Below are 15,849 nucleotides of genomic sequence, written 5' to 3'. Positions count from 1 at the left end.
TGATGTGCACTCCAAACAGCAAGCTGCTGTAGGGCAGGCTGTTCTCAAAACACTTTTTCAAACTGCTGCAGCTGGCCCAGGCGGCCGCCGCTAATGGAGGGACTGCTATGTATTCTATGCACAGATATGAATTCAGCAGCCCACATGCCTCAAACCAAATATGCTACTTACCAGTATGCATCTGTTCTTGGTATGTAGGGCTGCTGACATTCATATCGCCCGCCCTCCTCCCCGGCGCCTGTAGCAGCTGCAGAATTCACATATACTTCTAGCATGGTCATCATTCACTGAGTTTCACTCCATCTTGGCCACAATGGCTAAAAACAATATGAGGATGGAGTCGATGCCCATGCGCACTGTAGTCCAGGGGAGGAGCCACCTATCTCGTGATACTTCGAAGACTCTTCCAGGACAACAATGTGCAATCATCCGGACCCAACACTAGGCGGCGATCTATGCACAGATATGAATGTCAGCAGCCCTACATGCCAAGAACAGATGCATACTGGTAAGTAGCATATTCGATATGTAAGTCATTATTTTAAACTTGCATTACACATACTATACAATAGGCCGCTACGAAATGCGCAAAAAGGCTTAAGATGAAAAGTGTTCCAAAATATAAATTTTAGTACTACCCAGCAGACTGTAAATTGTGCTGTCTTTTTTTAACAACTGTCCTTTAAATGCACACACTTCACAGCTCAGCTGGTAACTCCTTTGCCGTACCAGTCAAAAATAATTCATCTGTCATCAGGAATCTTCAAAAGAGCCATCAGTTAAAGCCAACACCTGCTTCCAAGCACCTTTTACATTTGCAGATTGACCAGTTGTGCACACTTGCATTACTTTGAACATCTCCCTCAGTTTCAGAACAAGAGACACGCTCGCCCTGCCTTACGTTTCAGCTGAAGCATTTCAACTCTCGAAATTAACCGTCCCAGAAAGCCCACTTGTCACAAAAAGTAGGGAAACTGTTTATCTTGAATTTGAAAAGTATGGGCTCATCATGCCCCTCTGATCCCTCCCACTTCAACCCCTGAGTGAGGATCGAGTTTACACAAATGTCCTGATGTACAATGGGAACTTGGGGTATGTAGCCTCGAACTGTAGATGTAGTGAAGTAGAAGGAAGTGCTAGGATGGAAGAGACAAGCTTAGGGGTGGGGGGAGTAAGAGGTTGCTTGGATATGATATGGATAGAAATAAGAAAAGGTGTGAACTTAAGAACAGTTGTGGGGAAAAGGGTGAGGAGAAAGAATGCAGCAAGGGGTCTAGAGAGGAGGTAATAGAAGGGGATGTAGGGGATAGTAAAGTGAAACGCAGATTAGAGAAAAATGGAAGAAAATGAGGAGTACAGAAGGAAAGAGACAAATAGATGATTGAAAGGGAAGGGATAGAATACGAAAATATCATCTGGAAGGAAGCAGACAGTGAGAGAACAATTAGAAGCTGAGGGTGGACAGTAAGAAAATATAAAACTAGACACACAGACTTAAAATAAACGGGAAAGAAAGAACTAGACATACAAACGTAAAATAGACAAAGAAAAAGTTAGAAAGAAAGAAAAGAAACAGACAGACAAAAAAATTAAAAAGAGCAAAAAGACAAAAGAGAAATCTGGAGAAATAAAGAAACTATTAACCGAATGGCACACAGAACAAAGAACATAAAAGACTGGAAAAAACAGAAACACCAAAAGAAAAGTAGAAATGTGCAAATTATAAAAATAATAAAGCGAAGAAACAAACAAATAAAAAAGTAGGGCGATGGCTGCGATGTAAAAATCGAAAAGAAATATGCAAAGAGATGGGAAAAAAGACCGAACACAGAAACGGCAAAAGAAAAAAAATTGAAACCGACAAAGAAAATATTACACACACAACCCAAGAGGACGAACGGTTTATACAAAGACAAAGAAGGGAGTGATTTGGCAGTCTTAGTTTGTTGCAGGGTTCTTCTCATTTGTGCATTTTAAAATATGCACAATACACCCCTACTATTCCTGTCCTCCTGTGCCTGGTTGTCTTCCCCAATCCCCGCTGGCGGGGGGGGGGGGTGAGAGGGGGGGGGAGGTTGCATTCTGAAAGATCCAGCCCATCTTTCAGCGTGCCCGAAAAATGCCTCCCAATTAGCCGGTCATTTGGTGCTTCTCAGAGTTCACTGTAAAGGAAGATTAAAGGGACGGCTTCCAACTGTATATTTGTGTTTTTGGTACTTGCGGGGAATCTCTTTCCTTGCATTAATTTTGGTAGTTGTTTAATACCCCAGAACTGATTTCCGTAATTTAGCAGTGACTTGCTGATTCAGATAAAGTTGCTCAAATATTGAAAAAGGAAGTGCCCCCAACAATCATTATAGCGTTTACTTTCTTCTCACTCTGGGAAAAAAACAGGGATTTCTGCTACATCCTAAAATACTGAAGTCAGCTCTATTTTTGGGACGAATGTCGCATGGTATCCGTTGGCTTTTGGTGTCCAGAGCGCAGCAAAACCGGATGAGTTGCCCAGAGCCAGCAGGGTTTCCTGAGGCTGACCCGGGCTATTGTTCATCCAACCGAGGCCGTTCCCCCATTGTGTTGATGGCATGTTCCCGGGCGCTCTGAGTTCCCCCCGCAGAAGGCAGGTTAGTAATATCCATGGAGGGAGGCAGGAAAATTACTGGCTGTCAGAGGGTGATGTGCAAGAACAGTACTTATGTAAACTCAATCACACAGGGCAGCCCAGGGGCGACATGGCTAGCGGGAGGGAGGGGGGGGGGGGTAGGCAACAACACACGAAACGTATCTCGTTGGAGCGCTATTCTCCATTACCATAGGCTGGTTACAGCTTTAGGAGAACGAGGGAAGCAGGCTGTTTCTACCTTTAGCACTCCTCACAGCAATCGGGAGCAAGTGGTATCTTTGAGGGAAGACAAAGGGGCAGCTTTCTTCATCAACAGAAGCAGCCTACATCTCCCTGCCTTTTTAAATGTAGCTTGTTTCTACGCTCCGAGCGAGAAGGCACAGACTCACAAAGTAAAGGGGCCAGTAGCCATGGAAGGATACAAATTACGTCATGGCCGTCATGAGGAGGGAATAACAAGCCTAAAACAACTCAGAAGGTAGCATTTAGGACACACGACAATGAAAATTATGGGCGGAGAGTGGGAGGGAGCTTTCACTGAGCTTCCACTCCATACTGAATACTGCATGCCTTGAAAAACAAGCAGCGCATGTGCACTGCTATAGGCTCGACCTAAAAATTTAAAATAACAGAGCTGCATCTCTCTGGAGTCCACTGGTTTGTGTTAAGGCCACTTGAAGTCTAAGCAGGCAATGCATAAAGTGACAGATTCGAAGTTGACCTCAAAGAACTAGACAACGCTCTCCTGGTGCAGGACTCTCAATCAGGGATCTTGTAGCCACCAGGTATTCAATGTCTACATTCTCTGTAAACGGCCCACATGCTTCCGGAGCATAATCTTGATGAGGAAGTGATCTTAAAGTCTTCTATGGACAATATGAGCACCTGACATTGAGGCTGGCTTGCTAGCTTGTACAAATATGTAGTCTATTCTGGACTGTGAGCAATGGGTGCTGCAGAAGTGCATGAATTGTGTGGTGTGCTTGTGTCATTAGTGCCAAGTATCTACCAAGCTACGGGATGAAGCTTTCGCAAGAGTGCCCTTTGCTCGGTGCATAACTGAGTTGAAATCTCCACCCACCCCTATTGTTCCGAGGGGCACCTCTAGGAGCTCGGTAGAGAGATTTATTAACACTGCCATTCCTCAGGAGCCCGCAGTGAAACCAGAACGGTATAACTTTGGCGTACTCCTATCGGCTTCTGAAATTGCACTGGGTCCCCATACAGTGGGTCATCTTCAGCATGAGTACATCATGCACATTTTATTATAATAAAGGAGGACCTCCTCTTTTTGATTTTGACAAGTAAGCTATTCATATTCCAATAGTGCCGTAATCCATGGGTGCTTTTTAGTTTGTGAACTAGGAGAACCCCACCCATATGAAAGGGTATGTTCCGTCTGAATGTTATGCTTGAGGAGTCTGGCCATAATCAAATCGAATCAGGTGTTTAAGCACTACTACTCACCCGTAAGGGTCTCAAAGGGTTGGGGGGGGTGAGTTTTTTTTTTTTTGCAGGTTCCAGTCAACCAAGGAGGGTGTCTGTCGAAGAGCCAGGTTTTGAGGTTTCTTGCTAAGATGGGGAGCGATATTATCTGTCTGAAGTGGAGCAGAAGGTCGTTCCAGGCTCTGGCCGCGCGGAAGGAGAAGGAGCGGCCTCTCAATCTGGTCTTTGTGGTGCGGGGGACCACGGCATAGGAGAGCTGGGCTGATCGTAGGGTCCTTTGGGGTGCGTGGAATTTGAGTCGGCTATTCAGGTATGCTGGTCCAGCTTCATGGCGAGCCTTGTGAGCGTGGGTTAGCATCTTGAAGGTGACTCTAGCTTCGATGGGAAGCTATTGGAGTTGCGCAGATGCTGGGAGATGTGGCGGTGTCTTGGCAGGTTGAGGACCAGTCTTGCAGCGGCGCTTTGAATGTTCTGTAGTTTGCGGGTGAGGTTTTTGTTTATTCCGGCATGGAGAGCGTTGCTATAGTCGCGCCTGCTGGTGACCAGGGCGTGAGTGATGGTCTTTCTGTGTTTGAGGAGGATCCATTTGAAGGTCTTACATAGGAGGCGGAGGGTGTGGAAGTAGGATGGCGAGATGTCGTTGATCTGGCAGTCCATTTTGAGCTCTGAGTCCAGGATGATTCCCAGGTTGTGTGCTTGGTCCGTGGGGGTGGGCGGGCTACAGAGGGAGAGGGGAACCAGGTGTCATTCCAGGCATCTGGGCATATTGCTGGTGGAGGAAGCATGGGTCCGACATTGGCGAAGAGGAGGGGACCTGCCTACCTCCCCGGAGCAGGCAGAGCGTCAGTGAATTGCATGTATGTCACAAGTAACCCTTGTGTCACTTTTGTGGAATGCCTACTATCCTTCAGGTTGCTAACAGAGCAACAGCAAACCAACAAATAAAACAATCTAAAATGGAATAAACTCAATTGCCCAAACTCCCCCCATCCCATGAAACAGATGTCGCCCCTAAGTAAAATTGTAGCCAAATAAGCAAAGTTAAAACAAAACTAGTCAAACACAGTATAGGATAAAAGGTGGGGGGGAGGTGGAGGGGGGTAAAGCTGATCTTGTCACTTTGCTCTGCAATCACCAAGATGGCTGTGGAATTTCTGGGTTTACAAGGGACCCCCAAATCAATGTTCAGGTTGAGTTGCTGTTGTAGGTTGCAAAAATGTTAATACTTATATTCTGTGTGATATCAAGTGTGCACCCTCATAGCTCCCAATGCATTGGGAATATCTTTCTACTATTAGCTTGGGCAATCTGTCTGGTTTCAGACAATTCTGTTAAGTCATTATCAGGAGAATTATTGGCTTTGTCTTCAGGAAAACGGCTGCGCAGTGTGTCTGAGTTGGGAGCGGGCACGCCTACAATCTCCATCTCTGGGCCTTAAAGGGTCTTTATGGGCCTCTTGATGTTGTTGGGCATGTGACTCATTACTCTGGGTGTCGTAGCACTTTTCTTTCCTCGAAACACTCTGAAGCTTCCTCTGGTGAGTCAGAGAACAAAGATTTGCCATCAAATTTGACTACCAGCCTGGCCAGGAACATCCTTCATAGTAGAAGTTCATCGCTCACATTTTTTGTTTTATTTCTGTTAGGAGCAGTGATGTTGCTCCACTGCATGCCTGTAGTCTGGAAGGTGCATTATGTTAGTATTTTTTCAAACTTAGGTCTCAGATGCCTTCCTCCGCAGCACTTGGGTCTCTTACTTAGTTGCCCTCATCGCTGAAGTCACCAGCATCAACTCTGCAGACTCGAGCAATAGTGCACACATTTCATCTAAATCCAATTGTGCCAGCCCCTGTCAAAGGAAAGAGGCCAAGTCCCAAGCGTCAATCTTCTCTTGGCAAAGGGACATCCATAGCAGATAGAGGGCAGTCCCCGTAGTACCAGGAATCTTCAATGTGGGCTCCAGCCAACCCAATGTGTAGGGACTTCACCCATGCCACATCCCTGCCGTGTCCCGGCTGTATGACTGGGGTACAAAACACACACGTTCAATAATTTCAGCCTGGGTTCCTTTCCTTCGTAGTTATGGCACAGACCAGATATACTTAAATTAGGAAAATGTGTTCACTATTTAGCAACATTCAAACAGTCAAAAGTCCAAACAAAACACAACAAAGCCAATTTTTTTAAAAATTAAGAAAAATGTAGTAAGAAATGGTGACACCGAAATGGCTAAAATCCAATAAGGGGGGCCGGATTAATGATTTTTAAAAAGTGCCAAGAAAAATTAAAGCTCCAGTCACCAGGAACTAGGTTAAAAAATAGGTTGACTGTGATGAAGCAGAGGTTGAATGTACAAGCAGGCCATCTGGTCAAAGCTTTCACCTTCTCCCTGGTCTTTTTTTATGGAAGTTGAAATCCTTCAACAGGGCAAGGTTGAAGGCTGTATTCAACAAAGTTCTCTTAATTCTAGATAGCTGCTTGACAAGGTCACTGATGCTATTGGTTTTAGCTGGAAAGAGCCAGAGGCAATAGCAAAAAACTGAAGACTTATTAATCAGCTTACATACTCTACTGGGCCCAGAACCTTTTCTTGATCACACATAGATGCCACTTTCAAGGCATGCTTTTTTCACCTGTGAATCTTACACCAGCCTTTCTCTTAAAAAGTCATTACCGTCGCTGCTTTTGTGCATTCTTGTCTTGATGCTGGAAATTCATTATGGAAATTCCCAAGAATAGCATCTAACGCTTAAAGCTTATAGAGAATGCCACAATTAGAAGTCTTAAAGACTTAAAGCATATGACCTTGTTTCGGATCATCTGTCAACATCATTGACCACTAGTAGAGAAGAGCATCCTTTTCAAATTTGTCTGGATAAAGTGTGCGTTAAAATCAGAAGCACAGCTTTTATTTAGGCTACATAAGAGCAAATCTAAACAGTAGGGGCTGGGCTTATGGCATGCAGGATGCTCAAATATGAAGAATCATTGCCCTGGAAATCCAAATCTATATCCAACCATTTATATTTCTGAAAAAGTTTTTTTAAATTGAATCTTTATAATTTACTACTGAGCTGAATTCTCTGTTCATTATCTCCTCCTCGCCATAGCACCAAGAGTCCTTATGAGAAAATACTGCATTCCAGACATGACCAAGAAATAACAACTATGATATTCCATTTTATACATGTACCCACACCTGAAGAACTGGCTTTTTCTGTTTTCAGTCTTTTTCTGTATTGATAATTCCCAAAAACTCTTAAAGTCCACTTATTTCAGAATTAAATCATGGATGTGTGTTTCAACCTACAGAGGAGCACGTTGGTGCATTCCTAAATAGATTGTGTGACCTAGAACAGCTTGTATTGTGAAAGATCCAGATTATTCAATTCAAGAAGACTTTATTTCGGTTGGATACAACCATAAAAGCACATACACAATAAAAAAAAAAGTAAATAGGGTCCTCCATCATATTTAAAATTACATTTGATTGCTGACCAATTAGAATGCATCGACCCAACGAAATGTCACAATGGGAAAGCAGATAAAACATTTTTAAAAAAAAATATAAATTAGGTCTAGATATTGTTAAAAGAAAGGATAAGATTACATGTGAACACAGTTCATTCCCGGAATCTACATAATTTAGTTAGTACAGAAACATTGCAGAGTTTAACTAATTAGTTTCCTACGTATCTGCCACATTGAGAATAGGAACTTTGCTACTGCAGCAACTATCACGGTACTAGTATCAGTTCTCAAAGTCCTAAAAAAGACGAGATAGTTCTTGATGCCCAAATTTTTACATAGTTGGATAACCCACTTCTTCCGAATTACATTCTAAATGGGACAAAAAAAGAACAACATGAAGAGGGGATTCCTCCTCCTTCCTACAACCTGGGCAGGGACGAGGTGGGGCTCCTGTCCACCTATCAGTAAATGCATATAAGGGCAAAGTTCCATATCTGAATTGTAAAACAGCTTCTTAGCTAGAGTAGGTTGTATAACATCTAGTTAGGCTTGGAGATTTGGCGGCACAAAGTACTTTCGTTGGGTTGTAATTTTTAATTGTTAAGGCAAGTGATTTCTTAGAGATAACTGAGCTAGAGGCCTCAGGGTTAGACCAGAGGTTCTCTAGACCAATAAAAATAAAAGACTGCCTAACAAATTAGAGCCAAGGGATCTTATCAGCACCTAAAGAACCCCAAACCACTTTTAATTCTTCCTTGTAGCACGCCAGCTCTGGAGTACTCCATAGTCTCCTCAAAAACAACAAAGGCCGCAAAGCTATGACGTCCGCAATAGGGCGAATGTTTAAATCAAGCCTTAACTGCACAAGCGGCATGTTTTTAGGGAGGGAAATAATCTGCCTAATAAAATTATTTTCTGTACTAATTAATTCATTTGCTGATGTATGACCCCAAAGTTCCGCCCCATAGAGGGACGAAGACCTTGCCTGAACGCTAAAGATTTCAAGAGGGGCACTTATTGTTTTTACAGCACATTTATTTTGTACTTTTAAAATACCCCCAACAGCCTGCGTAAGTTTTAGATTCGCCTGGGTTTTTTGGGGAGCCCACCCCATTTTGTCATTCAGCATTAGACAGAGCTACTCAAAAATAGGAACCAGATCCAAGGGCATACCCTCCATCGTGGGGTGGGGACAATTAATAGTGTTGGCGTTAAAAACCATATACTTGGTTTTATCAATGTTGACCACCAGATTCCTTTTTTTGCAGAAAATAGTAAACTAATTTAACACCCGCTGCATACCCATAGGGGATTTAGAAAGCAGCAGGGTGTCTGCAAACATACGTGCAGGAAATCTTTGTGAGGCCAGTTTGGGGGAGTCAATATCTTTAGTAGCGAGTAATTCATCAATGAGTCCGTTAGTAAAAAGGGAAAAAAAAGGGAGGGGGCAAGGACGCAGCCCTGTCGAACACCCTTTTCAACCGGGAACGGGCCCATTAATTGGCCGTTCTTACCAAAACGAACTCTGGCAAATGTCCCTTCGTGGAGGAGTTTAAATTGGTAGCATAGATATGGTGGAGCTCCCATTAATTGCAGTATGTTCCAAAGCTGGTTGCGATCCACCATATCAAATGCGGATTTTAAATCCACAAAGGTCATATGTAAGCTACCCCCATCCAATACAACAAGTTTCCAGTGCAGGACCTGGAGCCTGAAGAGTTGGTAGATTGTAGAAATTTTAGCCCTGAACCCCGCTTGAAGCGGAGTTGGGATACTATTTTCATCAATCCAGTCCTGCAAACGCTGTAAAAGAAGCCGAGCAAAGATTTTCAGGCTCACGTCAATAAGGCTGATGGGCCTGTAATTTAACGGTTCAAGCGGGGAACCCTTTTTGTATATGGGAATTATCTCCGCCATGTCCAGGTAGATGGTAACGCCGAACCCTGGAGGATAGCATTAAACAGTATGGACAGGTAAGGTGCCCATACTATCTGTTCGTCTCTGAAGTGGTCACCAGGGACGCTTAATTCTGCTGGAGGGTCTTTAGTGCCGTTTGGCCCTCCACTAGTGTACAGGGAGGCGTGCTCCAAGTCTGGTCCATAGCCAGTAGGCTAGGCTGGGGTTCACTATTCTTATTCGAGGTAATAGAATAGAGCTCCTTAAAATGAAGGGCCCAAGATTCTTTGGGAATGTTCGGGTCAATCGAGGATTTACCCTCCGGTTTCCCAATATGAACGAGATTCCAGAGGGTCCTCGAATCTTTTGCGATGAGCGCAGTGCTAATGGCTTGCCATCGTTCAATTTTCTTGTAGGCAAGTCTAGCTTCAGTGACACATGACTTATGGCCTTGCTTGAGGGCTTTTAGGAGTGCACTCTTGGCGTCCCTACAGCCCCTGGAGAACCAGGGGTTTATGTCTTTCTGTCTTTTAGGCTTTAAAGGTGCAGATTTATAAAAGGAATCCGCTAGGATTTCAATTAATTCCTCGTGGATACCACCAATGTCACCGGACACGCCATTATCTGTGGAAATTTTGAGCATGTGGTTTACCCTTTCAAGTTGGGGAAGTATACTCTGATACAGAGAGGCCATATTTTCTTTTGACTCCTTGATTTTTGCCCAGCGGACTTGCCTCCCGCCTTATACCACTCTTAGATCAACATTTATGTGGATAGCATCATCATGGTCCTCATTCACCAGATGCAGATCCTAGTCAATAGTCAGGGGATCATGATCGCTCTCCGTGCGCCTAGTTATGTGGAAGTCTAGAATCTTAGGCCAAAGTTCCAGACTAACCAAAAAGTAGTCAATCACGGAGGCATGGCCCAGTCCCCTATAGGTCGGTTGCCCTGGGGAATCCCCACGAAATCGCCCATTACATGCCCTTAAAGAGAATGAATAGGTAAGGGATGTAAGCTGAAGAACCAGGGGGGTCCAGCCTTTGGCACAGTTATGTTATGTTAGTCTCTCTTTTATAGCGCACGAATCACCTGGGGGCATCTCGGCGCTTAACTCTAGAACACCCCAAAAGGCAGGAAGCACGGAGGGTAGGAGAGCGTTAGAACAGTAGGGCCTTAAGATATTTCCTAAACATCAGGTAGGAGGGGGATTCCCGCAGGGACAACGGCAGACTGTTCCAGTATTTAGGCGCAAGGCATGAAAAGGCCATGCCCCCAGATCTGCGAAATCTGGACCGAGGGACCACCAATAACTGTTTAAGACTTGATCTCAAAGAGCGTGAGGGGATATATCTTCCCAGTTTCTTCCAAAGATACTCAGGACCTTGCCCCTTCAGCGCACAGTAAGTAAGGCAGCAGATCTTAAAAAAACCTCTGCTTTATAGGAAGCCAGTGAAGCCTTCTCAGTAAAGATTGCGAAGGGGTGCCAGATGGCAGATTTATGACCAGTCTTCCTGCCGTATTTTGAAAGACCTGTAATTTTTTCAGGGAGGTGGTTCCCACCTCAGCCAGCAGCGCGGTCCCGTAATCGATGCGACTCAAGACCAGGGCTTACGTGACTGTTCTACGGTGTTCTAGGGGAATAAAAGGGAGGATTTTTCTAAGTAATCTGAACCTATAATGGCATGCGCCAGATACCGTGGTCACATGGTCCTGCATGGTTAAGGACTGATTTAATTTAATGCCCAAATTATTTACACAAGATTTAGGCGTAGGGGGCAAGCCCAATTCTGCCGGCCACCAGTCACTATTCCACATTACTGAGGCTTTTTCTAGAAGCATCAGCTCCGTCTTGCTCGGGTTCAACTGGAGACAGTTGTTATTCATCCAGTTAGAGATCGCTGATAACCCCGTAGCAAAGCGAAGTTTGTCCGCCTCAACATGTGGTCCGATGTTAAATAGTAGCTGGGTGTCATCGGCATACGATATTATTTCTAACCCCAGGGCCTCTGCCACCCTGTCCAAAGGGGCCATATAGATATTAAAAAGGGTGGGGCTAAGGCAGGAGCCCTGGGGCACCCCCTTATCCAATGATGTTCTTTCAGATTGATAGGGACCCATTTGGACTGATTGTGAACGGTCTGCCAAGAAATTCCGTAGCCAATTAAGGGCAGGGCCCTTGATACCACAAGAGCTTAACCTCTCCGCAAGCCTATGGTGAGAGATGGTATCAAAGGCCGCAGAGAGGTCCAACAGTATCAAAATAGCAGAGCCTCCTGCGTCCACTATTGTTCAGAGGGAGTCAGTCACAGCCAAAAGGGCCGTTTCCGTGCTGAACCCCCGCCGGAAGCTGGACTGCGAGGGGTCCAGGATGTTATTCGCCTCTAAATAGTTATTTAATTGCCTATTAATCAGGCTTTCTAATATTTTACCCAGAAGAGGGAGCAGGGATATGGGACGATAATTGCTCAACTCTTTCGGGTCGGCCGTGGATTTTTTTAGAATAGGGCGAACATGAGCCTCCTTCCAGGCTACTGGGATTATTCCTTCCCTCATGGAGAGATTAAACATCTCCTGGACTGTAGGGGCCAAACTATGAGATAGAAGCGACATGATTTTGGGTGGGCAGAGATCTGTCGGAGAGCCTGATTTAGCAGAGGCCAACGCCATCTGTAGCTCTGCAAGAGAGACTGGCTCAAAGCCATCTAAGGAGCAGTCGGATCTAATAACATCTTCTTCAGGGAGCCTGTCACCAGTTGCAGTCACCAGCTTATCGGTGGAGAAATTTGCATAGATTTTATAAATTTTCTCAGAGACAGTACATACTTAGTGGTGGAATCGACAAGTTTCATCTTCCTCTGTAGAAATAGAGGGGACACCACTAAGGAGTTCGTAGTGGCAATTAAAGTCACCTCCAATCAAGAGAGTGGTGTCACCTGGGAGAAGTTTCAATATAGTAATTAAAGACTCTAAGGTCTGGGGAAATTCCACTGTGCCATACAGGCAGCGAATAGATATTAATCAGTGCAATTTTAGGTAATTTCAAGTGGGTCAAAAAAATGCAAGTGAGGTCTTGGCTGTTTGTATCAATTCTTTTTGCGGTGAATCCAAGGTGTAAACCCACCCAAATGCATAACCCTCCTGATGGTCTCCCTTTTGAGCCCTTAATAGCTTGTTCCGCATAGGTAATCTATCCGGTGCTATGAAGGGGGGTTAAGGCCCAAGTTTCCTGGAATAGGCAGATCCCTGAAGGTCTATAAAGGCGCACCAGTCCGGATTGTCTAAATTGGTTGCTAGGCCCACAATATTCCAGGAAATAATTTTCAATGTTTTATCCCTAAACGACGGCATATTACCCAGATTTACCAAAGGCTTTCAATGCTCGAGACCACCCCTAAAATTGGGAAGGGTAAGGCATAAGGGTTCGGCGCACGCGGTTTGGCCACCGGCAGAAGGAATAGTTTGTTTGCCCATAGGACCTACATGTTGGATTGACCCAGCCACATACTCGCTCGAATTTCGAAGCGAGTGCTCCCCGGGATACATGACTTCCGTAGATATTGGCTGGTGGTCTAATATCCCTGTCGGGACATTAGTGTTTTTGGACCTCTTCTGGGCTGTAGTGGACTGAGGGCAGCTCATAATAGGCGCCCTTAGTCAACCTGATCCAAAGCACTGAACCTGTTGGTAACCGGGAAACCTAAAGTATGATTACTACCCCTCCACCCCCACAAGCCCTCCTCAATATACCTATCATCAAATGGCGACTGTCGTTAGGCACAAAACTTAGTTTGGTGGATAGAGGACATTTTTGATGGGGGATAGAAATAACTTAGCTTCATAGTTTTAATCTTGGAAGCTATACAATTAGGGTTACTCCTACAAACATGATCCACCACCATGGGATTTTGAAAATTAATAACACAGTCCCCTTCCACGTTTTTGGTCATAGAGCCCACCCAACCAACCTTTCTGGCAAACAAGATTTGTGATCGCACATTCCTAGGCAATGGTCTACAGGTGTTCAACCAATGCATTGCTTTATTTTTAAGTTCCGTGTATGATTCCATTTGGTCGGATGCCAATTTGGGGACCCCGGTTAGGACCACCACATAAGGAGGGCTTTCCTGGGGGTAGATCAATACACTGTGGTTCTAAAGGAAAGTCGTCCTTCTTAGGTCGGGCCACAGACTTGTAATTTGCCGATGGAATAGTTCGAGGTATTTCTGCTGCTTTAGGTAAAGATTGTCCTTGTAGCGTACCAGGCAATTCAACATGAAAATCTAGTTGTGGAATTGGCGATATAAGGGGTAGAGGCTGGAGGATGGTTTTCGGAGGCCCAACTGAATTAGGCTGTACTCGACCATGCGCTACGGTGGCTGTTAGTTCCTTAGTTAGGTCAGTGTTTTTAGCAGTTAAATCCTCCAATTTAGCTAGCCTATTTTCGATTACCGCACGCCTTTGCTCCAGCGGCTGTGTTATTCGAGAGAGAGTCAAAGATAATTTATCGAGGAGCAGATCTACATTCAAAGAGTTTAAAGGCGAGTCTTGATGGAATGGATCAGTTATTCAACACTGGCACCACAGGATCTATTAGCAGGCCTGGCTCCACTATAGATACTTCAGTGTGGCAACTTGTTTTCTGTTGCTTGGGTTTTCTACCCCGAAGTGTGGCTCCCGCTCGTTTCCTTTTGGGGATGGCTCCTTCGTTACATGTAGGAGAGGCGGAAGGGGTAGTAGTGTCTACAATTCCTTCAACCCCAATTGTGTCTGAATTGTCCGTTCCGATGAGTGGATCAATCATAGTGGTTACAGGGCGAAAATGGTCTAAAGATGGTCCTACCGTATCGGAATCTCTGTGTGGGCGGACTGGTGAGGGGGCTTGAGCTAGCTGGCCCAGTGAAGATCTTTTTAGAAATGCCGGATCCTGGGACAGACGCCGTTCTGAAACGGCTATCTCTCGTTTCAAAATCAATGATGCCCTCACAATGAATCGGTCCAAAGTCCCAATGACATGCCCTGTAGTGGTGGTAGGTTTCATGCCTCTGTGGCCCGCCATGAGCCACGATCGAAGATGACAGACAGACAGGGAGTACTCACGGTTTGTAGAGAGTGTAAGCGAGTGGGCCCGGTTGGGCTGTAACGGGCTAGAACGGGCCCAGATCCAGATTATACATATTGAACTTAACAAGCATAGCTGTTGTGTTGTATGAAAAACAAAAGGAAGGCCAAGGGGAGGGTGAGGGACAAATGATTAAAAACCTTGCCTCCGCACCAGACAAAGGGGCACATTTCTCCACAAATAACAATTGCCATTAATTATCATAGAACAAATATACATTTCTGACTTACGTTCTAGAATCTGTTCATGTGCTTGGGGAAGTTCAGGCATCTGAAGATTGATCTGGCAGGTAAATAGTTTTTTTTAAATGTTATGTTTGTTGAAGGATCATCAACTTGCGGTTAGATGATCCGCTTAGTTTTAAGCAGTATGTTTTAGAGTAGGTGTTGTCTACAGATAGATCTTGGAGGTGCATGGCTGTTACAACAGCTGAGCAATTTTACAGTTGACGTAGTGGCCCCACACACATTCTCAATATTGTTTTTGAGACTTCTAAATTTATTTACATTGTAAGAAAAGTTTACATGGTGATTTAGAAGAAGGGACTGCTTTTGAAAGTGTAACACTACAACATTTAAATTCAAAGATACATAACATTACTACACCATTGAACACACAACCAATAAGGAGAAACCACTTTTTGACCAGCATGTGAATCCAAAATACATTTGCACTGTAGAAGACAAAACTACTTACTTGCAAAGAAAGATAATAGTTGTTTAGATTAGTATCTGGTATAGATTTACATAAAAACCACTAGTCTTTCTGTGATGCTAAAGCACATATTGCGCTCCTAACAAAATATAAATTAGCTTAACGATTGAAGTACAAATTTCTCCAAATATAGTGCTAAAATGTGGCCTATGTTAGAGCTTGGGTTGATATTTACTAAGCCATATTTTGGAGATGCATGTGGCTGATACCCATTTTTATAATGGTATAGAATGGACAGAGCTTGATCTTGGAAGATGTTTCTTTGCTGAATTCTTGAAAGCAGAAACACAAAGAATGTCGATTGCTTACTATTCAACCAGAGAAGTGAATAAATGTTCAAAATGTGCTCTGGTGGGAATGCTATTTTACAGTGGCACATACTATGCATTCGTTCTCATAATCATTACACTAAGGCTTGCCTGATTATTCCATTTCAGTCTGTACATTATTTTTGAAAGAATGTGTACTATTTTCTCTTTTTCCAGACTTCTTCTGCCAGGCCTGATAGGGCGATTCCTGCCAAGTGATCTCAGATCTGGTGTCATTCAGCACCTTCAGAAGATGGGAGAAAGTCGTAA

At 44.2% G+C, this 15,849-nt stretch overlaps 1 protein-coding gene across 1 annotated transcript in view; it reads left to right on the top strand.

Moving 5' to 3' along the window:
• LOC147701801 (sacsin-like) overlaps positions 1–15,849 on the top strand; it is a 196,811-nt gene that overhangs the window by 124,975 nt on the left and 55,987 nt on the right. The window contains 1 exon segment of the mRNA XM_086929370.1: positions 15,757–15,845. Within this exon segment, the coding sequence (XP_086785496.1) occupies positions 15,757–15,845 (89 nt within the window).

This window comes from Lissotriton vulgaris, chromosome 7 (assembly GCF_964263255.1).
Source record: "Lissotriton vulgaris chromosome 7, aLisVul1.2, whole genome shotgun sequence".
NCBI classification, from domain to species: Eukaryota; Metazoa; Chordata; class Amphibia; order Caudata; family Salamandridae; genus Lissotriton; species Lissotriton vulgaris.
Note: the sequence above shows the minus strand (reverse complement) of the source record. Positions and strands in the feature narration are given on the sequence as shown.